The 26,417-nt window shown below is 43.2% G+C and overlaps 1 protein-coding gene across 2 annotated transcripts in view; it reads left to right on the top strand.

The window, feature by feature from the left end:
- KCNJ6 (potassium inwardly rectifying channel subfamily J member 6) overlaps positions 1-14,267 on the top strand; it is a 267,146-nt gene extending 252,879 nt beyond the window's left edge. For both annotated transcript variants that reach the window (XM_053903078.1, XM_019420340.2), the window contains one exon: positions 12,508-14,267. In XM_053903078.1, the coding sequence (XP_053759053.1) occupies positions 12,508-12,833 (326 nt within the window). In that variant the 3' untranslated portion in view covers positions 12,834-14,267. The remainder of the gene's footprint in view (positions 1-12,507) is intronic.
- The last annotated feature ends 12,150 nt before the right edge of the window (positions 14,268-26,417 follow it).

The following is a 26,417-nucleotide window of genomic DNA, read 5'->3' on the forward strand; positions in this document are numbered from 1 at the left end:
GTCTTTCCAGCAACACAAACTTACCTTTAGCACTAGTGAATTAATGTGCCGGACAAGGGCCCAGAGATCCATCAAAATGGCCCATCTGGACGCCCTTTACCCAACAAAAAGATCCTAAGTCTCAGGGAGCCTGGGTGGCTCAGTCAGTTAAGCATCCGACTCTCGATTTCAGCTCAGGTCAGGTCGTAATCTCACAGTCACGGGATCAAGCCCCACTTCGGGCTCCGCACTGAGCGTGGAGCCTGCTTGGGGTTCTCCCTCTCCCTCTCTCTCTGCCCCTTCCCCACTCGCATTCTCTCTCTCAAAATAAATTAACTTAAAAAAAAAAAAGTTCCGAGGGGCGCCTGGGTGGCTCCATCGGTTAAGCGTCCAACTTCGGCTCAGGTCGTGATCTGGCGGTTCGTGAGTTCGAGCCCCGTGTCGGGCTCTGTGCCGACGGCTCGGAGCCTGGAGCCTGCTTCCAATGCTGGGTCTCCCTCTCTCTCTCTCTGCCCCTCCCCTGCTCATGTTCTGTCTCTCTGTCTCTCTCAAAAATAAGTAAACGTTAAAAAAAAATTTTTTTTAAGTTCCTAAGTCTCTTACTAAAACTGAGTTTTCCCCCGACCAACTCTATATTGTTCTAATTATCAAACTCAAAACGTAAAGGCCTGGGTTTTTTACTAGAATCTTAAAGTCAGCTGAAATAAGATGTTTATGTTCAACTATGCAAAGAGTAACAGAACCACGTGAGCTTCATAAACTCTCTGGAGGGCACTCTCAGGATCACGGACTCTGCTTTTTCGCTCCAAGATGAAGTCATTTTAATTATACGTGTCATTGTTTGCTTTATTTGGGAAGGATAAGCGCTTAGAATTTTAAGCCAACTTTTTAAAAACTGTGTCCAAGGAGAGATTATAATTTATAGACTCCACGCTCAGATAAGTAGAAATAGAATTGACTTTGTTTCCCTGTGACTGAAATTAACTACACTGCTCTTAAGCTTCCTGTTTCCTGGTAGAAATAAAAGCTTACATTTGCCAATTAAAGGTAACTTGGTCACTTCCAGCTTTCCATGTGGTTCATTCAGATCTAAACTGTCACTCAGGAAGTTCCCCTCTCGAACCATAAGAGGCATCTGAATTGGGGTGGGTTCTACATCATTTTGGCATCGGTGAGGGGGTGCGACCTAAGTACATCCTGCCTCCTTGCTCTCCCCACAAGGTCTTTGGGGTATCACGTGCTCTCGCTGCGAGGGTCCAAGTGTCCACCAGGCTCCTGGATTAGAAGCTGCCGTGTGCCTCTCCCCACGGTCCTGCCAGCGCCTCCACGCCGTCCGCACACGCTCCTGCATACACACTCGAGAACACACACACTTGCACACACACGAGGGAAGCTCACACAAGCACAAAAACGCCTGTTCGTACACACTAACACACGCGCACAGCACAGTCATAGCACACGCTCTGGGCCAGGCCCTGGGCCACTGACCAGATGCACCTCATTTAAATGATTTACAGTTTTCTTAAAAGGATCACAAAAGCAAATCCTAAAAGGAAATACATGTAGAAGCAAATGAACCTAACTAGACATGAAATAGATGACAGGCCACGTAGAAAAAAGAACAAATTCGAGCAACGTTTGAACACAGGACCTTGATTACACTACCTCGGTGGAATATTCCAAGATTGAAAAGAAGTGCAAAGAATTTTTTTTCTTAATTTTTCAATGTTAATTAATTTTTGAGAGAGAGACAGAGACAGAGAGACAGAGAAACAGAGCGCGAGTCGGGGAGGGGCAGAGAGAGAGGGAGACACAGAATCCAAAGCAGCCTCCAGGCAGGCCCCAAGCTGTCAGCAGAGAGCCCGACCAGGGGCTCGAACTCATGAACCATGAGATCACGACCTGACCCAAAGTCAGATGCTCAACCGACTGAGCCACCCAGATACTCTGCAAAGAAATTTTTAATTTTCCCTTACAGGTTTGTGGTTGATACTGTCAAAAGGACAAACAGCACCTGTGGGTTGTTTTTTTTTAAAGGTGCTTTATTCAGATCTTATGAAAGAGTCTGTTACCATCATCCTCCTTCCTTCCAGAAGACTCTGATGACTTTGAAAGGAAAGTGAGTTTTATACAGTAAAAGGAGGAAGTCTTAAGAGGGTCTTTCTTCCTGGCTGGCTTGTAGATGGCCTCCTTCTCATGGCATCCCAACATGGCCTTTTTCGTGTGTACATGCAGGAGAGAAAGTTCTCTGGTATCTCTTCCTCTTACAAAGACACCAATCCTATTGAATTAGGGCCCCACCCTTAGGACTTGGTTTAACCTCAATTACCTCCCTAATGTGCTGTTTCCAAATACAGTCCCATTCAACATGTGAATTTTAGGGGCACACAATTCAGTCCATAAACTGTGTTATCCAGGAAAGGTACTTAAACTTTCTTTGCTTTAGTTTGACCATATGAAGGTAGAAATCATAACAGCCTCCCTGTAAGAAGGCTGCTGAGAGGACTAGACGGTTGATGCACATGAAGTGTGTTGTGCCTGGCAGAAAATAATCAATAACATTTCGTATTTAACTCAAAACTCAACTCGTTAATTTTGTCAACTACTGTGGCGAGAGCACAGTTAGGAGTACGCACATAGAATGTCTTTTTTTTTTTTTTTTAGACATTAAGAAAATGCACATCTCCATTTATTTTTGCATGGCTGCAGGTGAACCTCAGTGGCCCCCCAATATTTGGGTAACAGAATAAGTACAACTGTTTATGGAAGGGACTTGTAACCTGAGTGGAAGGCAGGGCTCTGTTATTTAAATAATCAGCAGTTGGCTGAACCTACTGAATGAAAGTTATTATCATGCTATGGCAGAGATTACACTATACTGTTTCTTTTTGACATCGCGCTTTGTAAATCACCAACGTTCTTCTCCCACACAAACACTTATAAACATAAGTGCGGAACACTTCATTACTGTGCTAATTCAGTGCGGTCCTTACCGAGAATAGCGAGGAGTAAAGAGAAACATCACATCGTTTAGCCCAGCATTTGAAATAAGAAGGCAAAGCCCCTACAGTCAGTTCTTTGTCTCTGAATACTGATGATCCATATTGGTTAATTTTACAGTATTCAAAGTGGTGATGGCGGTTTATATCCATTTCATTTTATTGGAATCGTATTCTCCAGGCGGGTTTGATGTATTATCTGTCTGCAGAGTGAATCCCTCTGGCTTTATCCAGCGGGCTCTCTCTTGAGGATGGCTTTCATCATATTGGTATTCTGCTCAAAACATTTCCCATCATAATTTGCTGCTGTGAATCTAAAAATAGAGCTTTGCCTGTTAAATCCTCGTCTTGCAGGCCTGACCCTCTGCCTGCTCAGCCGCTATGACAGATTCCTTAGCGGTGCCGCAGTTAGGTTTCCTGGCTTCTAGATGGACTGGGCTTTGCGCCCGCCGCCAGTACACGCCCCCCACCCCCATCCTTGCTCTTACATAGTCTTACTCAAAGAACAAAATGGCCACCAAAAAGAGGAGCTAGTTCTAATCACTTCCCTGCAGGTTAAACTCTTGGAAGATTAACCAGAGATCCAAACAGAGAAGTTCTCAGAGGAGAAATTATGAAATTATGAAACGAAATAATATTTAAAAGATACACACACACACACACACACACGTGCGCGCGCACGGCTTGGGGCTTTGGGGAAATAACTTAGACCATACCACGCTGCTACGAAAACCAAGCAGCCTCCCCCAGCATAAAGTCGAAGGCATGCCTGGACCTGAGAACACTCCAGAAGACCTCTTCCTCCCCGAGTCCCACTTTGCCTCATGCCGTCTTGCAGTGACAATCTGCACCACTCAATGTCCCCTCATTTCTTTTGAGACTGCGAGGACAGATTCCCCAGGGATGTACTTTGGACCAAGCTTACCAGATGTGTATCTATTTTATTAGACTTTTCAAACAACCAATTCTTGCCTTTATCCATCCTATTTTTCGTTTGCTGTCTATTTTAGTAATTTACACACTGACCTTTATTGCCTATTTGCCATGGGTTCATCCTGTTGTTGTTGTTGTTGTTGCTGCTGCTAATTTTTTTTCCACTGAGCAGGGCTGACACACACCGTTCCGGGTGTGCAACATAGTGATTCAACTTCTGTATGCCCTGTTGGTCTCTCCTACTTTCTTAAGATGGATACTCTGCACGTTAATTTTCGGATTTTCTTTCTTTTCTTTTTTTTAAAGATTTTTTTTTTATGTTTATTTATTTTTGAGAGAGAGTGAGAGAGTGAGCACAAGACGGGGAGGGACAGAGAGAAAGGGACACACAGAATCCAAAACAGGCTGCACGCTCCGAGCTGCCAGCACACAGCCTGACATGGGGCTTGAACCCACAAGCAGCGAGATCGTGAGCCGAAGTCGGACGTTTAACTGACTGAGCCACCCAGGCGCCCCAGACTTTCTTCTTTTCTAACAGAAGCATTTAGACCTATACATTTTTCTCGCTTTCCATGTATCCTATAATTATGACATTTAGACTTTTGATATCATTCAGTTCCAATATTATTGAATTTCAGTAGGGTTTCTTGTTTGACAGAAGCTATTTAGAAATGTGATGGTATATTATGAAAGACGTGGTCATTTTTAAAATTCATCTTTTCTTTTTTGTTTTCTGTCCTGTGCATGCAAAGCTCCAGACTTGTATCAACTCATGCACGGAATTCATTCACAGGATTCTCTTCCCCAGTTCCATCCTCTGTAGGATTCCCCACCGTTTTCAGCTCCCAGACACCCGCTGCTCGATCTTCTGTCTAGAAAGACAGGATTTTTCTCTGAATTCTAGCCACTTGTGCCCTGCATGGTCTCACAGACTCGGGTCACTGTCAGGGTAAAGCAGTGAGAAATGAGAAAAACACAACCACAAACTCTTTGTCCACAGTCCCCTTTTCCCATCCTCTGGCCAGATTTTCTCCAGGCTTTCAGTGCCTGTGACATACAGCACACAGAGAAGTTCCCGATGGGGCAACACTGAGGGCTGGGTGAGGAGAGGACAAACCTAGCGGGGACACCCCCCCCCCTCTCATCCTCTGGCTCAGAGGGGCACCTTGTCCCAGTGCTGTGGTCAGAAGGACAAGGTTTCTCCCCGAGATTTTGTTGTCAGCACCTGCTGCCGAGTTCTATGCTGGGAACACTCTCATCTGGTTAAAGCCAGATGATGAAAAAGGAAGAAAAGAAAAAGGAAAAGCAAGAAATTTACCCCCAAACAAGTTGATCTTCACGTTTGGTACCCTTTTCCCATCTTCCCGCTAGTGTTAGACTTTCTGGAGTCTTTAGGCTGAAGATTTTGTCTAGAGAAGTTAGTTGTTTGTAATCAGCAGGAGAGAAAAGCTGTACTTAATTCTGTCTTCACCAGAACCAGAAGTCCTATCCCTTAGTTGTTTAATTGAACTTTTTTTTTTATTAAAAATATGGATTTTGGGGGCGCCTGGGTGGCTCAGTCAGTTAAGCGTCCGACTTCGGCTCAGGTCATGATCTCTCGGTCCATGAGTTCGAGCCCCGTGTCGGGCTCTGTGCTGACAGCTCAGAGCCTGGAGCCTGTTTCAGATTCTGTGTCTCCCTCTTTCTCTGACCCTCCCGTTCATGCTCTCTCTCTCTGTCTCAAAAATAAATAAACGTTAAAAAATATATATGGATTTTGTAATTTTCCAGCACCTAGTTTATATTTTAGCCGTAGGTCCTTCATAGATAGTCCGGGATAACACTGGAAACAGAAACCTCCCACTTTCCTTCCTAAGGACTCAAGCCAAATTCCACACATGAATGAAATCATATGATATTTGTCTTTCTCCGACTGACTTATTTCACTTAGCATAATACCCTCTAGCTCTATCCACATTGTTGCAAATGGAAAGATTTCATTCTTTTTCATCAATGAGTAGCATTCCATTGTATATATATACCACATCTTCTTTACCCATTCATCTGTTGATGGACATTTAGGCTCTTTCTATCATTTGGCTGTCGTTGATGGTGCTGCTATAAACATGGGGGTGCGTGTGCCCCTTTGAATCTCAACAGAGAACACAGGGAAAGGAAGGAAAAAGAAGATAAAAACAGAGGGAGACAAACCACAAGAGACTCTTAAATACAGAGAACAAACCGAGGGCTGCTGGAGAGGAGTTGGGTGGGGGGAGGGGTTAAGTGGGGCGTGGGCATTAAAAAGGACACTCTTCAAGATGAGCACCGGGTGTCATATGTCAGTGATGGATCACTGGGTTCTACTCCTGAAGCCAAGACTACACTGCATGTTAACTAACTTGAATTTAATTTTTTTTTATGTTTCTGATGTTTATTTATTATATTTGAGACAGAGAGAGTGTGAGTGGAGGAGGGGCAGAGACAGAAGGAGACACAGAATCTGAAGCAGGCTCCAGGCTCTGAGCTGTCAGCGCAGAGCCCAATGTGGGGCTCGAACCCATGAACCATGAGATCATGACCTGAGCCGAAGTCAAATGCTCAACTGACTGAGCCACCCGGGCACCCCTCGAATTTAAATTTTAAAAAAAGGACTCAAAAGCCTCACAAGCCATCTTTTTCCTGAATAACGGATCTGAGACATTACCAACCAACAATGTTAATTAAAATGCTTCTCTATAGTTTTCCTAAGTCAAGTCTTTTGACTTGACAACGAGTAGTGTTTGGGAAACTACAATGTTGAAGCGCTGTGCTAAATGCTAGGAACATGGAAATAAACAAGACCTACCAGCCCCAGTGTGATCCCAATTCAACAAGGGAAACGGACACTTAGAGGCAACTGCAAACAGTGGGATAAGGACCATGAGAGGGTATCACTGGAGTGTTATGGCACCCTGGGCTCTATAGTTTCAGCCAGGGACTGGTCAGTCACAGAGTGCTCCAGAAAGAAAATGATAAATTAGCTCTTGAAAGATGAGCGGGATCCCATTGGGAGAAGGATATTCAAGATACAGCAAAGAGATGAACACAGGCATAAAAGCACAAACGCCAAGGGCGGGAGAGTCAGTATGCCCGGAGAGTGGAGTGCGATCAGAACTGGAGATCAGCTTTTTCACGTTTCGCTCTTCACCAAAAGAAGCATCTCTTTTTCCAGAGAGATGTTTACTCACTAAACACCTAATGCAGGGGACTCCATGATTGTCTTCTTGATATGGAAAATAACACAACATACATATGCACTGATGTAACCTTGGCAGCTCTTTCTTACAATGTTAACCCAGTTGGTTGTATTTTGTTACTTCTTCAAATTCAATGAAAATCACATCTTTAAAGAATGGATTAGAACCATTGGCAATGTGTAGAATAAGAATCTTTCTGCAAAAAAGGAAAATTATCAATTTACACTAAAAACTCTTTTTAATATTGTACTATTGGATAAGTACATTAATATTATTTTTTATCCCTTTTTAAATGAATTCGGACACCACAAAAGGAATAAAAAAAGGAAAAGCATCCATGAGCATTCATTTAAATCTTACCTATTCACCTTTTTATTACAAAAATTAAACAATCTCATTAAAATGGTACTCTGAAAAGGTATTTTACTATCCCTATAGAATTCAATAAGTTATTCGTTTGCTAGGTACATAACAAAGTAACACAGACTGGGAGGCTTAAATAACATAAATTTATTGCCTCATAATTCTGGAGGCAGGAAGTCCAAGATCAAGGTAGGGTTGGTTGCTGTGGAGGCCTCTCTCTTTGTCATGCCAATGACCAGCTTCTTCCTGTGTCTTCACATGGTCTTTCCTCTGTACATATCTATGTCCTAATCCACTCTTACAAAGACTCTGATCATATTAGATTAGAACCCATCCTAATGATCTCATTTTAATGGAATTATCTCTTTAAAGACCCTATCTTTAAAAACAGTCACAGTCTGAAATACTGGGGGTTAGTACATCAACATAGGAAATTTTAAGGGAACAATTCAGCTCCTAACTGTACACAGTTTCCACAAACCAAGTCGGTATTTACATTTCCCTCAACAAATAACCCCATCACATACCTTTGAATCATTTTGCTTTATTGAATAAGTAAACTGTGGCATTTCCGTTGAATGAAATAGTGTAATTGCCATATATATGGAGTAACCAAAAAATTACACTGCAGAAAAACATTTATATTTGCCTGTGTAGTTGCCTTGATCAATGCTGTTTATTTCTCGATTTGAGTTACTATCTAATATCCTTTTATTTCATTCTGAAGGGCTCTCTTTAGTACCTCTCGTGGAGTAGGACTGCCAGAAATCAGTTCAGTTTTTGTTTACCGTGAAATGTCTTAATTCCTCTTTCTTGTGTGAAAGACAAAATTGTTGGATGTAGGATCCTTGACATATAGTCTTTGTCTTTAAGTGCTTGCAATGTGTCTTCTCACTGCCTCCTGGCTTCCATGGTTTCTGATGAGAAACCAGATGATGTTATTGTTGTAGATCCCTTGTGTGTGATCGGCGTCTATATCCTGCTGCTCTTAAGATTCTCTCTTTGTCAGGGCGCCTGGGTGGCTCAGTCGGTTAAGCGGCCGACTTCGGCTCAGGTCACGATCTCGCGGTCCGTGGGTTCGAGCCCCGCATCGGGCTCTGTGCTGACGGCTCTGTGCTGACGGCTCGGAGCCTGGAGCCTGTTTCGGATTCTGTGTCTCCCTCTCTCTGACCCTCCCCCATTCATGCTCTGTCTCTCTCTGTCTCAAAAATAAATAAATGTTAAAAAAAAATTAATAAAAAAAGATTCTCTCTTTGTCATTGTGTTTCAACAGCTTGATTATTGACGTGTCTGAGTATGAATCTCTTGCGTGAATCTTACTTGGAGTTTGATAAACTTCTTGTAAGTGTAGACCAGTGGTTTCCATTAAATTTAAGATGTTTTTAGCCATCGTGTCAAGTATTTCTTCTCCCCCTTTCTCTCTCTACTCTCCTTCTGAGATTTCCATTACGCATATGATACGATCGACGGTGTCCCACACATCTCTTGAGGCTTAGCTCAGTTTTCTTCTTTCTTCTCTCTTTCTGTCTCTCAGACTGGAGACAATCACAACTGACCTGTCTTCAAGCCCATGATTCTTTCTTCTGCCAGTTCAAATCTGCTGTTGAGTACCTCCAGTGCATTTTTCATTCATCTATTATACATTCCAACTCTAGAATTTAATATAATTTAATTTATATTTGTTTTTTTATATATGATTTGTATTTCTTTATTGATATCTTCAATTTGGTGAGACATCATTCTCGTAATTTCCTTTAGTTTTTTTTCACATATTTACAATAGCGAGTCAGGTGAGTCCAATGTCCCAGCCTCTAGGACAGTTTCAATGGACTGCTTTCTTCCTATACATGGGCCATACTTCCTTTTCTCTTCATAGGTCTCATAAATCTTTAAAGCCAGCATTTTAAATAATATAATGTGGCAACCCTAAAAATCAGATTCTCCCTCCTCTCCAGGGTTTTTTGTTGCTGTTGCTGTTTGTTTAGTGACTTAGCGTGAGATTCAGGCAGTCTGTATAGTTTTGTATGTAGCCCCCTGAAATCTTTGCTCAGTTAGCTTTGTAATCAGCTAATGACTGGACAAAGGTTTCCTTAAATGCTTGGAATCAGTAAGTCTCCAGTCTCTGCTAAGGAGTGCTGTGTGCATGGTGGGGGGCAGGCCTTCAACACTGAGGTAGGAACTTTACAGCCTTGCCTTCACCTTCACTTCCTGCTTGCTCAGAGGCTCAAGGTCAGCCAGAGACAAGAGCTCAGGGCCTTCTCAGGTCTTTCCTGGGCATGTGCACAGTCCTAAACATGCATGTGGTCTTCTAGATTCTCAGGAATATGTCAGAGTTTTTCCAAGTTCCTTACAGACATCTTTCTCCAGCTTTTCCTTTTGTTTCTTGGTTAGCTTGTTGTTTTCCCCAACTGTTATCACTGCCCCCCAAGCAGCTGCAATTTTAAACAACTGCCTGGCTGTTTCTGACAACTGACCCAAGGTAAAAGGCTGCCTGCATTGGGCGAGCTCTCTGCCAGGTCACACAAAGACAAGCCTTGCAAGCGGGGTTTTCTAGGGAACCGCCAGACACATGAAGTAATGGCAGTTCTGAGAATGGGGCTCTGAAAGAGCTCCACCTGTGTTCTGACCTCCGCTAGCTGTTAGGCTGCTGGTTTTCACCACGATTTGGGGCTGTTGGTTTTTGAGGCTCGTGGAGCTGAGCAGGGGGAGTTAAAATTCCACACCGTTCAGGGTTCTTACTAAAGTTCAGCTATTTTGTTCCTAAGGAAGCTCCCCTGGAATTCATTTACAGAGCTCTAAAAGAGTTTGTTTGGTCCGTGTTTGCCACTGCTCTCATTGCTTTTACGGGGGAGAAGGTTTTCAGAGGTTCCTCCCCTCCCCCCGCCGGCCTTCCTGGTGACATCCTCTTGGCGGCACCCGCTGTTGTTTCTTCATACCTGTATCCCAAGTGTCTGATTCTCTCTTCAGCCAGCTCCAACAATGGTGAAGGTCCATTTAGATTTTAACTTTAGTAACGGTAGATTTTATTCCTCACTGCATTTGGTTACGTATATCGCCAGAATGGAAAGCCTAGGCGGATTTTATGTTATTTGACCATCGCTGGCTTCTAATCACTTCACAATAAACGTGTACCTCCTTTATGGGAAAAAAAAAAAAAGTTACTGAAGTTATTTTATCACCTTTTCCCCTTGACTTCCTGTGTACTCCTCATTCTGAGCCCATATGTCCCTGCCATCATCTGTCTTCCCCCGTCACACCCCAACACACATGAAGACTTGGCAGTTCGGACGAGAAATGCTGGTCGGGAAATAAAAAGCAAGACAGCGCCCTTTTCTTTTCCATATCTAGAAGTCCCGCAGTACTTGTGTTAGAGGCATAAAAGGGGGCTTTTGTGGGTTAGCCAGACAGACACTGCCAAAGGGTAGGATTCGGTTTGGGGATTAAGGAGAAGAACCCAGGGCTGGAGTGAGGGCAGCGCTGACTCGGGCCCTGACAGCTGAGCGGGGTAAATCACGTAAGTCCCTGGCACCCCGGTTTCTTCTTCTAGTCGCACGGAGCAAGTGCCATGCTCTGAAATCATCCTGTAGCTCTGAATCCTCCGTGGAAACACCCACACGTATTCTCTTCTCCCCTCTCCACCTGCACTCCACACAAAGCAGTTGCCTGATACACCTTATCGGCTGTGTCAATACACGACATGTGGACTGACTGGCTGTTTCCTGGAATGAATGAACACTGACCACGGGACAACTTTTGTGCCTCACAGGTAGTTTGGCCTTGAAGGATCCCTTACTCATTTTTTTTTTAAGTTTTAATTACATGACATTTTACAATCTCATTAGAGTAAGGGTGACTATTTTAACGTTTTCTTCTACCTAAAAGTTCCTTGTTTTGTTCTGATTTTAAAAGAATTTTTATAGGTCCCTAAAAAGCAGTTGTGGGCCCTCGGCCCAGGGACCTGCCTAGCCAATGGAGAAGTCATCCCTGAGGATGGGTGGAGTTTCACCCATTCTGTCATTTCATATTTTTAAAAAAGCTGCTCCTGGGGCGCCTGGGTGGCTCCGTTGGTTAAGCGCCTTACTTCGGCTCAGGTCACGATCTTAGGGTTCATGGGTTCGAGCCCCACATCGGGCTGTGTGCTGACAGCTGGGAGCCTGGAGCCCGCTTCGGATTCTGTGTCTCCCTCTCTCTCTCTCTACTCCTTCCCCACTCGTGCTCTGTCTCTCTCTGTCTCTCAAAAATAAATAAACGTTTAAAAAAAAAAAAAAAAAAAAAAGCTGCTCCTGACTCCTGGGCTGCAGTCGCTCAGATGGCATTTCTGTGCAAACCAGGAAAAGGTTGCTTATGTTTAAGAAGAAGGGACAAGCCTTGAAAGTATTATGGTTATTGCACAGTCTGAATAACTATCCTCACTGGGCCCGGGGCAAGTACAGAGTGGGGGGGAGGGGGGGCATCCCTTCCAACGTCACCTCGAGGGGCAGTCGGGGCCTGCACGGCACGATGGGAGGAGAGTAACGCTGATCCATGACGTTCGGCTGTAGGGCCTCCCGGGTGTAGTTCCATAAGCCAAACTTCACCCTAAGTCGATGGCCGGGAGGCTCAAGTCTCCGTAGGGCTCAGGCGAAGCCCTGAAAGCCACGGGAGGCCAGACGCGCGGCCTCCGGGGTCTCCCGGCGCGAAAAGCGGACAGGGCACCAGCACACGTGACTGTGCACCTGTGCGCACGTGCCTTCCCGTGCGTGTGCACGGCCGCGCGGGCGCGCGTGGCTGGCTGTGGGCCAGGACGCTCCCACGGCGCCCTGCCGCTCCCCCCGCCAAGTCCCGGCAGCGCCACCGCACACTCCGGTAGTAGCGTCCGTCTGCGGCACGAATCACACTCTCGGTCCTAAGCCCTGAGCCCCGGAGCCCCGGCCGCAGTCTGAGCAGCTCGGGGCCGCGACCACCGCCCGCCCGCTGGGCCCACTTGCCCAGGGCAAGGCCGCACTCACTAAAGCCTCCGTCCGTCCCCTTCCTTGCAGGAATGACGTGCCAAGCTCGCAGCTCCTACGTCACCAGTGAGATCCTGTGGGGTTACCGCTTCACACCTGTCCTGACGCTGGAAGACGGCTTCTATGAGGTCGACTATAACAGCTTCCACGAGACCTACGAGACCAGCACCCCATCTCTCAGTGCCAAAGAGCTGGCCGAGCTGGCCAGCCGGGCGGAGCTGCCCCTGAGTTGGTCCGTGTCCAGCAAACTCAACCAGCGCGCAGACCCGGAGACGGAAGAGGAGGAGAAGAACCTCGAGGAGCAAACGGAAAGGAATGGTGACGTGGCAAACCTAGAAAACGAATCCAGAGTCTAGTCGCCTAGCCGGGCGGCTCCTCCTCCCCTCCCCCCGCACAACCCCTCCTCGTCTCTCATGCTCTCTCTCTCTTTTGTCTCTCTTCCTTGGTTGTGTATGGATTTGCATTTAGTTCTGACATGGCCAGAAAGCGAGTCTTCGAGGTGTAAAATATCTACCTGCCCTCTCTCGGTTTTGCAGATGGACGAGGCAGACGCAGATTTGGTGAAGGTGCCAAGCGCCCTCCCTCGCGGCCCCAGCTTGCTCTCTTCCCGAAAAACCACGCATCCGACTCCTAGGGACTTAAGCTACTTACCTGCATGTCTTGTACAATAGCAGATCACTCAAAGAGTGTGTCAGAGATCTCACCTGGGATATGACAAGTTAGGTCTCTGGTGCCTATTTACTCATGCGGTGAGACATAGCGTATAACCCTCGGTTTTATAGATCCCAATAAATTCCATCTGCAGGGCGACGTGCCTGCCCCCTACAGGCATTGCAGTTATAGGACCCGGGTCAGGGAAAGACAAAACACTGTACATATATATGCCTTATGTAATTATTTTTCTTTTTGCAGTCAGTAATAAAACACAGCATGTACGAAAAGTACTGTAGGACAGAACTTCCAAATAATGTACATAGATGTATAATTACTGTAGGTTTAGATATATAACTTTAGAAATAAGATGCAAAAAAAAAAAAAAAAAAGATTCCCAATGTACAGTAGGCATTTCTGTTCTGATGTCTTTGCTTTCTGAATTTCTTTGGTCCCATCAATCACTGGCCCTTAGTGCATGGCCTTTGTTCTGTGTCCCAGACTGGTAGTGTTTGGGTACCTCTGTTCCCTTGCTTATCCTCTCACTGAATCTAATAAGCCATAGGTCTGGGGGAAGTTAGGCGGTCCGGTACATGGCAAAACCCACCACCAATATCCTGAGATACTGTGAAATGTTTACAAAACTGAGGTCTCTCTTTTTTTTTTTTTTTTTTTTTTTTTAGTAACAGGAGCCTCACTGACTAGCCTGGGAGAATATTCCAGGGGGAGGACACTCTCTGGCATGTCAGCAATGATGTGTTTATGCTTTTCACATGAGCTGTCACCCTTTGTAGTACAAGAGTTTGGGAAACTCTTCTCCTGCAAAAACCCATGGATTCCCCAGCTGTTCCACTCTGTAATTGTGAGAAACCATAGACCTAAAAAAATCAGACATGGTAATTTAGCAGAAGACGGTTTGGGTCTAAAGCCATGACATTCATGAAGGCGTGCAGTGGGCGACATGTATTATAATCATTCACCTCACACACTTTGACTCCATCCGGCTCTCTCCCTGCCCCTCTAGCTTATCCATCAGCATTTTTCGCATTTGTATTTATTATTATTCGTCTTCTTTTATTATTCTGAAATAAGGGTCAAAGATTAAATCAACAATCTAGGTGACTATGAAATCTCTCTAGAGCATGCCACAGGCGGGAAATCAAATCCAAAGTGTCTCCCAATCAGAAGAAAACAAGCAAAAAAACTGCAGCCTTAATTAATTTTAATCTGTGAAGATAAATGGAAAGAGAGAGATTAAGAGAGAGAGAAGGAAGGAAGGAAGGAAGGAAAAGGAAGGAAGGAAGGAAGGAAGGAAGGAAGGAAGGAAGGAAGGAAGGAAGGAATTTTGTACTAAAAAATCTAAATTTCAAAATGAAAAAAAAATTTCAAGTAAAAAAGATAAGGAAGAGGATGTTAGACAAAAATCTCAAGGGCAGGTGGAAATTTTGCACTGTAACAGATCTTTCACATTAATTTCACAATTTTAAACTCTTTATTCCCTAAACAGTCGCCCATCATAAATATTCATTGGCTGAACTCAAGTTCATTTTCAGCTCCCACAGCTGTGCTCAGTTTGAAGCTTTGTGCCTTGGAGGTCAAAGAACTCAAACTAGCTATCACTCCCTGTTGCCCTTGACTTCCCTGACCAGATTGCACAGGCCTTCGCTGTAGTTCGGGGACTTGGCTACTAAAAAGCATGTCCCAGAGACAAGGAAAGTGGCTCCTCAATTTAACACAGGGGTCTCTCTTCTCCCACGTCCTTGACCTTGCATTAGGACAACTGCTTCTTGGCACTGACTGAACCGAAAACAAAACTGTTGGCCACGTAGCCCTTTCCTGTTTGCCAGCATTTCACTTTCTGCATCGAATACCTGTCGAATCATTTATTCATTCCACACACTCCGAGGAGGGCGTTGTAGTCCAGGAGGAGGAGGAGGGAGCCCCATACACTTCCTGCCAGGCTGTTGGGAGGTACTGTGGCCTTACCTCGCTGTAGCCTTATGAAGGGCGCCCTTGACTTGGGGGCGCTAACCCCGCAACATCACCAGAGTTGCAGGGAAGGCACCGTAGCACAAAGCAAGATGAGGCAGGGGCTCATTAGCTAATTACCTCTTGATGACTCGGTGGGCCTTTTTTTACTCTGTTACTAAGGTTCAGAGGACAGCACACACCCTGTTGTCTGGTTGGAAGAACAGTTTGGGGCCCTTTAGCACAACTGAACAAAGAGCCTTGGTGACCCTTTGGTCATGCACATGTGTCGGTTCTGTATCTGTGACAGGGCACCCAAGTGTGAGGTCTCTGCCTATTTCTCATCGTCTTTTGTGTCAATGTAGTTGAAGACAGAACATGAACCAAATCTCGTTTTTGTAACATGAGCCTCTGGATCTTTAAACAAGGATGCTCCAGAAGAACCTTTTACTAGAATGTCCCTATCAAACGTGTCTATTTTTCTACAATTATTGATAACACGGTTTAACAGTGTATTTTGTGTCAACTGTTAAAATTTGGAATTGAAAGAAGTTCATTAAGACTGAATTTTCTAAGCAGCAAGTATTGAATGGTGTTTTTCATTAAGACCGCAAAACAAAGATGAGCCCATGATTTCTACTCATTCTATTCCGCCATGGCCAGTCCCCATTCACTCAGTCACTTTCTTAGCAAACCAAGTGTTATGAAAATAAATAAGCCTATTTTAAGTCAACAATACCCACAACTAATGAGCATCGCTCTCAACTTGATATTTTGGTCTGTTTGGTTGGTGTGTTTGAGTCACTTTCCATAAAAGCATGGTGGGATCCAATAGCCAGATAAGAATTTTTAACTAAAGGGTTATGGTTTGCCACAGTTGACCCCAATCTGGAGAAAAGGGCAGAGTCAGCTGGAAGCATGACCTCCCCAAGGGCTGCTGAGACCCTCAGATTCTCACTTCCACCCACCCCAAGATGCTTTCCAACTGGAAAACCTATTTGTTGATAAGTCAGTTTTATGTAACTCATAAAATCGTTTCTGTTTTTGGCTGTCCCCTGGACGAAGATACTCTCTTGAATTAACATATTTGTAATCACCGTAATGTCAGGTCATTGTTTATCCATTCCTTCATAACATGGCATTGCAACCCGGTGAACCGACGTACAGCCACTCCATGTCCGTAGGAAGGAGCTCCCTCCTTCCCCCACTCTTTCGCTCCACGTGTCTCTCTCTTTTGTGCTTTCCCTAACTCTCCAGTGCCAGGTCCATTGATTGAGTTCGGTATCTTATGTTCCCTAACAGAAATCCAGCTACTGTCTTTAAAAATGTCAACTTATTTCTTAAGCACAATTTTTCTCTTGGCTTAACCAAACTAGGGCTCTGAAGTGTCTATTTCTCACTGTACTCTAGTTAAAAAATTATTTACGACTTCATTCAAAAGCCTAAATTTTGAAATCTCCAGAGCAACATCCTTATGCTTTCCTTCCCCACATTTTCTTACATTTCAGGTTTCTTAATTTATCCCCTTTGCTTTTTAATTTGATTTAAGCCAATATCTTTGGGATGCACAGAAACTGTTTATTAAAGGCGGGAGCTGGTGGACATGGGGGTTATAAAAATGCCAGTAGAAAACGACTGGGACTCACTCAAAGAATGTGAAATCATTTGATTAGCTGAGTAATTCAAGATAAAAAAGAAGGAAAATATGCATAGTCATTTCCAAGACAGCTTGCCAATAGTCTGACTTTCTTTCCTTGACTTGGATGGTACTCTATGTGACTCAGAAAAGTCAAAAGGGGAGCTGTAATTAAATGCCCTACATACACGGGAAATAGTAACTTCTATGATTTCCTTTCAACGGATGGCTATAAAGTTGAAAAACATAGTTATACATAATAGATGATTCATTGATACCGCATTCCAATATAGTAAAGTCATATTATCTTGTTTCTAGATTTCACGACCAACCTGTGTTTAAGAAAATGTAATCCTTTCATTTAAAATGGAGTTAAACGCACCTCTTCCTAATATTTCTGCCCTTAATGTCTTAGAGAACCTCCACTGTAGTGTCATCTAGAAGTCAAAAACTCTGTAAGGCTACAAAGAGATTTTGACAAAGCACAATATCAACACAAAATACAATGACAAATTATGTCATTACACAAATTATGTCATTTAATTCTACTCTACCATGAGAGCTTGAGTGTTACAATTTACGTTTTATGATAGGAATACTAGGGCTTAGGCAAACTGAATAACTTCCCCAAGGTTATGGGCCCAGTAGTAATAGCTCCTGGTCTCAAATCCAAGGCCCAGGCTTAAGCCACGGGCACTATTTACACAGAGAGGGTCGGCAAACCAAAACTACTCACAGACTCTGGCCCACTCCCTGTTTTTGCACCACTTGTGAGCAAAGAATGACTTTTACATTTTTTAATGGATGCAGAGGGGAGGAATATTTTCGGACATATGAAAATTGTATGCAATTCAAATTCCAGTGTCCATAAATAAAGTTTTCTTGGAACACAGCCACACTCATCCATTTGCGTATTGCCTATGGCTGCTTTCACACTACACTAGCAGAGCTGAGTATTTAAGACGGAGACTATGTGGCCAGAAGACTAAAATATTCCTATCTGGCCCTTTACAGAAAAGTTTGCTGACCTCTATACTGTCTGTACTATTAAGTACTATTCATGTATGAAGTGGTACTAATTATTAAATATTGTACCGTGCTACCAACAGACTCCTGGACAACTCAGAATGATGACATTATTTCCCGATAAAAATGCATTGCAGTCCCTCGCAGATCTGTTCCAAGAAAAAATAACACAGTCATATAATCAGGTGTCAAAGGAGGACTCCTTCCTTTTCATAACCATTCTCCCAGAGCGCTAAAGAAATAACCAGTCAAGATTCAGTGGCCAACTCACAAAGCGACAACGTAAAACAATTCCTTAACAAACAAAAAAGAAGTGGGAATCCCCGGGCCAGTTGACTGAGACATTGCGTCACTGGTGTATCTATAGGTGTTTAAATATGTAGACAGTGGGGACACGTGTCTCCACCCGGTGGGGAAAACCGGCGGCGCAGCCGTTGCAGGGGGAGCTTCCCCTCCCCCACCTGCCTTCTCTCCTAGGCTCCTAGGGACAATGGAGCTCTGCCTGTGTCCTCCCACTAGTTCTCTCTACCTGCAATTGATCAACGTAATGATGATGAACGTTGAACTGTTGCTCATGTCTAGCTGTCCTAGCTCTCTCCAGCCACTTGGCCAAAGGTTTAATTTAACATGAGAATTAGGAACTAAATCCTTCTCTTGGAAAACCAAGAGGTTCTTTACAAAGAGCTCAGGAAGAAACAGGAGGGCAGTAAAGGATTGTTGGATTGTTTGTCGCTTTCTGAGTCCGAAACACAAGATAAAGATTGGTAATTACAGAAATATTGAAAGCAAGAAACCCAGACAGTGGAGTTTTGAGATAAGTCAATATTAAATGACATTCTTTGGTATCACTACGCTGAAAGCGCTTGTGTTCTAAGAAAGCATTTCCAAAGCCAGACATGGGTCAGCCAAGTGAGCCAAGTTCTGTTGGAAAATATATCAGGTTCTCTTATGAGTGCTTTCCTGGAAATTAGGTGGGGGGGGGGGGGGCGGCGGAATTTTGTAACAAATCATTGTGATGTATTGCTGACAGATACATGATGGAAACTGAGATGGATTTGGTCCTGTGTCTGAAACTAAATGGTAATGATATCTGAAATATATGTTGCAAAAAGCTCACAACAGCTTTGCGTGGAACAGCATAATAACTAAGTGGGGGGGAAAGATCTCTCAAAGTTCAACACCGTAAAACTTAAATAAATGTAAAAGGAGTCAAACTTTTACTTGGCCTCATTGCCTTGGTAAAAGAAAGCTCGATGCATCCACCTAACTCAAACCTATCCTCGTCCAAAGGAAGAAATGAGAGCAAAATAGCTCGAGATGGTCAGCGTGATTAAGTGATGGAGATTTATCACCAAGGAAAATGGCTTTTATAAAGTTAATTTTAGATACTACCCCCTAGACGTGAATCCTAATGTGTTCTGTGGTCGGCCAGAGAATTGTGACCACACAGGCAATAGATCTTGATTTCAGAGAATGAAATGTTCCTACTGTCAAAGGGTAATTGACCATTTCAGGATTAAGACCCTGCACCCATTGTATTAACACTGATCATAAATACTGTGATATCAACCAGCCAATCTTTATAAGAACATGAAGGGCTGTTTTTCTCAGGCAATGTAAATATCTGCTACCAACAGACACTAGTGAAATAAACACGTAATGCACCGTTATTTCTAAAATTCTGATAGAAATCATAAACTATCCATCTAAAGGAGCAAGAAATCATGGGAGCCTCAGTTCAGACCTCTTCGGCTACTAAAACCCCAGTGCAGTCTGAATGCCTTATGGAGTGTATCAGTGTTAGGTTGATCAGCACTAAACACAACTACAGAACTGGATCAACTACAGCACAGAGAGCTGGGCTTGCATCAGCTGTGCACGATCAGAACCTCTAACCCCATGGCCACTATTCTTAGACAAGGACAAGGGACACTGTTCTCAGATCCAGTTGGTGCCATCCTGGCATCATCTCTCAGCATTATTGGGCATGGGAATGGCTGTAAGCAACCCTCCCTCGGGTCAGTTTGGCCATGCACACCTGCTGCAGGCTCTCTAGGTGAACCTCTCTCTCCAGGTCTAGTTCCTGTTCATATAGACAATGACCCCTCCCAGAAGACACCGGGGAACCTGTGTCTTTTGAGCTTATGTTGGCCAGCACCCTTGACCCTACAGAGTACCCACCTGGAGCAGGGATGACAACTCTCCCTAGAAGAAATGAAGTAAGGCCTTTTGAATCCCCTATGCACAGGGCTGTCCCTCCTATACATAATCAAACAATATTATTGAATAAACGGAGTATGTGTAAAGAAGTCCAAGGAAAGATCATTTTCCCATGGTGATTGCCCGTATGACTTTTTTCCCCTTTACACATCTAATTCTTCAGCCTCTGGAAATTCTCACTTTTTAGTATCATGAAGCTGTGAGCACAAACTCAGCTGGGCCATTGGGCAATCCAAGACATCACCCTAGACGGTCTGATCCTGTTTCTTTAAGTAAGGGGGTCTGATCTGTTCAAACCTGCACCTCATCCAATCCAAATGCTGCCCTGTCCAAGAAATGTCACGTCCTCTCTCTTTCCTCTAACAGGAACCAACAAACAAGGATATTATTGTCAAGAGTGTCCTCTTGATTTGCAAGGAACTCCCCTGGATTGCAACACTTGGAGACACAACTTATGCTCTCCCCGGGTGCCCACAGGGCTGTCATGTCACCACAGGTTATCATCCAAACATTCTGCCCACTTCCGCTTTCTGTATTCCTTCCGTGGCTCACCACCAAAAGTCATCTTTCCTGGAAGTTCTTCTGAGCTTCCATTCCATTTTTGAGTGGCAACCAAGAACCTATTATCAAGGCTAGTCTCATCTGTTACCACCTAATTGTTCACCACAAGTTTTAACTGCGCATGTACTATGTTCACAGTCTGACCAGCTGAGACCCAAAACAAGGTAAAATATTTCATTTCTGCCCCCATACACGCCCTGAGAGTCCATGAGTGATGACATTAGCCCGTAACTGAGCAGAGCATAAAAAGAGGTCTTGTGCTGAAGGGACAGCTGGACTTTTCCAGAGGAAGCTTCTTGTCCTTTGCAACATGCAGTTAGGCTAACCAGCTTGCCAAAGACGGTCCTGTATATCTTTATTCAGCCCCGTGGAACAGCATCTAAAATGAGTCTTGCAGGAACAACAGCGAACTCCCACACGTGTACAGGATTCTGAAATGATGACCTAAATATATGCCTGTGTTGGCAAAGTGGCCTTTCCTCCCCCGCTGTCTGCACAGACTGTGCTCTGGGGAAAAACCAAGCACCCATGTGGTGCCTGGTTACCCAGGATGTGCATGGCTGCTGCCATGGCAACCTGCAGCCTATCAGCATAGATCTCTCCATGGAGTCTCTGAGGAGAACTGGCTGAGGCCCCAAGGGGCTGGAGCTCCCAAAGGCTTATCCACCTGCGGACAGCCTTCGGGGAAACCTAGGAGATACAGGGCAGTGCCCAGGCAAACAGGTACGTTCAGTGGCCAGGTGTAGAATATTACTATCCCTTCTTCCTAAGACAGTTTGCACTCAGGTGGCCAAACTGTTCCTTTGAAAAAGGCTATTCTTTAAGCCATCATCCCCATCCCACATACACACCCACACCAAAATCACATCTCCTTTAAAAAAAAAAAAAGAAAGAGAAATTCCAAAACTAAATTCGCATCATCTAATGCAATAGATATCCAAAGAGCTCCCATTTTATTAATCATGAAATAGGCTGAGCCTAAATAGTGTTTCCATAATAAGCCCAAGTATAAACAAACGCAATTTTAAATTTTTACTTAGAAATTCCTTCAGGAAAAAAAAAAAAGAAGTTCTTTTAGAAACCCTGATTTCAAATGTTCATTTTTGCCTCCAGAAGGCAAAGTCTCCAGAATACTATTTCTCCATGAACTTGCCACTTTCCATTTTCTGGCTTTGAACCTGAGAACAGACTCCTTTACATTGGCAGGAAAGGTTACGCAGAATTTGGCACTGAAACTTTCAGAGTTAAATTCGGTCTGGCCCTATGAACCCAGGTAGGAGTAAACTCTGCCAACCAGGAACAACTCTCCATCGATGTGCTTAGATGTCAACCTCAGGGAAATTTTGGGCATGGAAATTTTGCTCAAGATGATGGCCTGCTTGCAGAGAGAGGATGGTAGTGTTCGAATCTCTGAGTCATGCCCACGCACATGCCAGATCAGCTGGCCTGATCTATAGCTTGCCCAGCCAACTGGCCCTATCCACAGGGGGCATTAGTAAATAAATGAGAACTTTCTACAGCCCGAATAAGCACACTGGAAGACCTTTCTTCCATCTTATTTACAATGCTGTTACAACACACATCAACAAGACACGTGGTTTGTTATCCCACAGCTCCTCTCTGCTTGTACTTTCGTATTTTTTTCCTTTCCTAAAAGAAAGAAGGCTCCTCTAAACGTTACACGATGCAGTGGTGGTACAGTCCTTTGTAACTAACACTTTAACAAATGCAACAACCCTTTCCGCACATACACGCATACAGGCACATACATATGTACACATGCCCATACATACATATACACAATATACATGCACTCCTACACGCACACACGCACACACACCCACATACACACACCTACTTCCCTCCTCCAATCAGTTATGAGCTGGTCCACATAAGTGGATTCACAGAAAACCAAAGCCCTGAAAATGACAATAAGTCCCTCCCTTAACCATCACAGTGGTATTCTTTCTAAAATGCACCATAGGCCTCCCTGAACTCATAGGCAATGGGTCATAAGGTAGCCTTTTTTTTTTTTTTCCCATTGTTTTGTAGGAAACCTGGATTCAGTCTGAAGAGAACAGGATTCTGATCCTGGTTCCGTCCCCAGATGAGTTATATGGACTTGGATAAATCATTGAACTCAAAAACAGTTTTCTCATCATTTTCTCTTTTTTGGATTAATAACCTTTAGCTTTTAGCACAATTTTAGGTTCACAGCAAACGAACCTATACTGACTCATCGGCATCACCCAAAGTCCATAGTCTACAGTAGGATTCACTCTTTGTGTACATTCTATGAGTTTTGACAAACGCACAATGTATAATGATATGTCGCCAGCACTAGACTATCATGCAAAATAGTTTCACTGCCCTAAAAATTCTCTGCGCTCTATTTGTCTTTCCCCACAAACCCTTGACAAACCCTGATCTTTTCACTGTCTTTAGAGTTTTGCCTTTTCCACAATGTCACAGAGTTAGAATCATACAGCATATAGCCTTTCATATTAGCTTCTTTCACTTAGTATTATGCATTTAAGATTTCTTCATATCTTTCCATAGCTTAATAGCTCTTTCTTTTTAGGGTTGAATAATATTTTACTGTCTGGATGTACCATGGTTTATATATTCATTTACATACTATTGTTTGCTTCCAAGCTTTGGCAATGATGAATAAAGCTGCTATAAATGTTTGTGTGCAGGTGTTTGTGTAGACATAAAGTTTTCTATTCATTGGGTAAATGCCAGGGGGCCTAATTGCTGGATCATATGATAAAACTATGTTTAGTCTCATAAGAAACTGCCCAGCTGCCTTCCAAAGTGGCTATCCCATTTTACATTCCCACCAACAACGCATGAGAATTCCTGTTGCCTCTCATCCTTGCCAGCATTTAGTGTCATCAGTGTTTTGAGTTTTGGCCATTCTATTAGGCGTGCACTGGTATCGCATTGTTTTCACTGCATTTCCCTGGTGACATATGATACGGAGCATCTCTTCATAGACGTATTTTCCATCTGTACATCTTCTTTGGTGAGGTGCCTGTTCAGGTCTTTGCCCACTTTTTAATCAGGTTGTTTGTTCTCTTATTGTTGAGTTTTAAGCGTTCTTTGTATATTTTGGATAACAGTCCTTTATCAGGTGCATCTTTTGCAAATATTTTCTCCCAGCCCGTGGTTTGTCTTCTCATTCTTTTGATAGCCTCAGATGCTAAGCAGAAGTGTTTTAATGAACACCGGCTTATTAATTCTTCCCTTCGTGGATTATGCCTTTGGTGTTATATTTTTAAATTCATTGCCATACCCACAGTCATTTAGATTTTCTCATTTATTATCTTCTAGGAATTTTATAGTTTTTCACTTTACATTTAAATCATTTTGGGTTAGTTTTGTGGAGAGTTTAAGGTCTGTGTCCAGACATTTTTTTTTTTTTTTTTGGAATATGAATGTACAGTTTTTCCAGAATCATTCATTGAAAAGATTGTATTTGCTTCTGTGTATTGCCTTGGCACCATTGTCAAAGATCAGTTGACTACACTTATGGGTTCTATTTCTGGGCTTTCTGTTCTGTTTCATGGATCTGTTTGTCTATTCTTTCACCAATATCACACTGTCTTGATCACTGTAAATCAAATCACTGTAAGCCCTGAGGTTGGATAGTGTCAGTCCTTCGAGTTTGTTCTTCAGTATTGGCCACTCTAGGTCTTTTGCTTCTCCATAGAAACCTTAACACCAGTTTGCTAATATCCACAAGTTAATGCTGGGATTTGGGCTGGAAATGCATTGAATCTGTAGATCAATTTGGGAAGGACTTGACAGTGTTGAGTCTTCCTATCCATGAACCTAGACTATCTCTCCATTTACTTCATTTGTTAGCTTTCACCAGTTTTATAATTCTCCTCATATAAATCTTGTACATGTTTTGTTAAGTTTATACCTAAGTGTTTTATTTGAGGGGAGGTGCTAACGTAAACGGTATTGTGTTTGCAATTACAGATTCCACTTGTTCGTTGCTGGTATATAGAAAGGTGATTGACTTTTTGTATATTAACTTTGTATCCTGCAACCTTGCCATGATGTTTTTCGTTGATTCTTTCAGATTTTCTACGTGGACATGCATGTCATCTGCAAACCAAGATAATTTTACTTCTTCCTTCCCAACCCCTCTAAGCACTGTTTTCACTGCATCCCACAAATTTTGACAAATTGCATTTTTATTTTCATTTGGTTCAAAATACTTTTCAAATTCTCTTAAGATTTCTTCTTTGGCCTCTGTGTTATTTAGAAGGGTGTTGTTGAATCTCTGGGTATTTTGAGATTTTCCACCTCTGTTGGTTGTATTTCTAATTTGATTCCATTGAGGTCTAGAGAAGACACTGTATGACTTATATTCTTTCCAGTTTTTTTAAGTTGTGCTTTATGGCCCAGAAAGTGGTTTATCTTAGTGAATGTTCCAACGTGAACTTGAGAAAATGTGTCTGCTGTTAGTTTCCTTGTCTTTTTCTTTCTGTCTTCTTTAGCAAGTTGGAACCCCCAGTCTCTGCTTCTAAATCTAATAGCAGTTCGAGTCTATACCACCCCTGCACTAGATAGCCCCAGATGGCTCAGCTTTCAGTATTCGCTGTTTTTAATAGTTTCACTAATTCCTATGTTGGCAGCAATGAAATTTTGCCACCATCCATACACTTGCCTCCAGGATCTCCTTACCAAACACATCCTTCTCTCGTCTCCTCTCCCACCACTAGATCCCATAGCAAACAGACAAGTTACGAGTTAGGTGCCTTCTAGACAAATGAGGTGCTACTGTACAAGCACTATAGTCTCCTTTACAGCAGGAGAAAAAGCCCCCAAAGTGGTTGGGACCTTTGACTGAAAATAAGTGCATGACTACATCTTGCCAGCTCATCCATAAATACTTCAATCAGCTCCAGCAGGTTATTGGCAACTTGCTTTTAACCTGAATCCGTCTCTACCTTCCCTGAAGCATGCGCTTAGGACGCCAGGACAAAAAAATTAATGCTAAATCAAGTAGAACAAAATTAGGGAGGCAAAGAGATTAAACCATAACACTTTAATTCAATGGCTTTATTTCAGCCACACCCCTCTTTTCCACTATTAATTGAAAGATATAATTCACTGTATTTGTCTTCCCTAATAAAGTATCAGCATACGAAGGCCTGAGATATTTAATATGGCCCAATAAAACATGAAGTCATTCTGTGAGCCATTTCCTAAGATAGAAAGAACATTATTCTGGAAAGTTCATTAGTTCAAAAGTCCAAAGAAAGCAGTGCCTCAACTTTGGTAGTCTTTTTAATCCTGAATCTATGAAACTGAGGATAAATCTTAATCTGGTTTCAGGGCTGCGTGTCTTGCACACATTCCCGTTTCTATTAGCCTGGAAGTTCTCGTTCTTACCTTCACACAGAACTGTCAGGAATTGTTTGAACAAATCCTAGCCACTCTCAGATCCAACTCATCAAGCTGGGGTGTCATTGGGGCACATGTTGGTGTTCCAGTTCCAGTTTCCACTCCTAGAGAATAAGTCTTCTAAAAAGAAACAAGGCACACACATAATTGACCTTCAACATTGTTCCCAGAAATCCTTTTAAGAAGCTGAGTTTTTGATAAGATGCTCACATTCCACAGAGAAATAAAACGTTTGGTTTTCAAGGTGTATGAAATTCGCTGATGCTGGGAGCAGGCACATACATGTTCCTCCATTCTCAGGGATCTAAGCTGCCAACTAAAACTAGACAAGGAGAGAATTCCGCTCAAAAGATGCTGAAAGCTAGTAGATGCCCCATATTTTATTGTTCTAGATTAATATTTGTTTGACTGAGTATTGACCCGTGAACATTTTAGCACAGTGGGCAATGTCCTA

Source organism: Panthera pardus, unplaced genomic scaffold (genome assembly GCF_024362965.1).
Source record: "Panthera pardus isolate Hobbes unplaced genomic scaffold, ASM2436296v1 HiC_scaffold_16, whole genome shotgun sequence".
NCBI classification, from domain to species: Eukaryota; Metazoa; Chordata; class Mammalia; order Carnivora; family Felidae; genus Panthera; species Panthera pardus.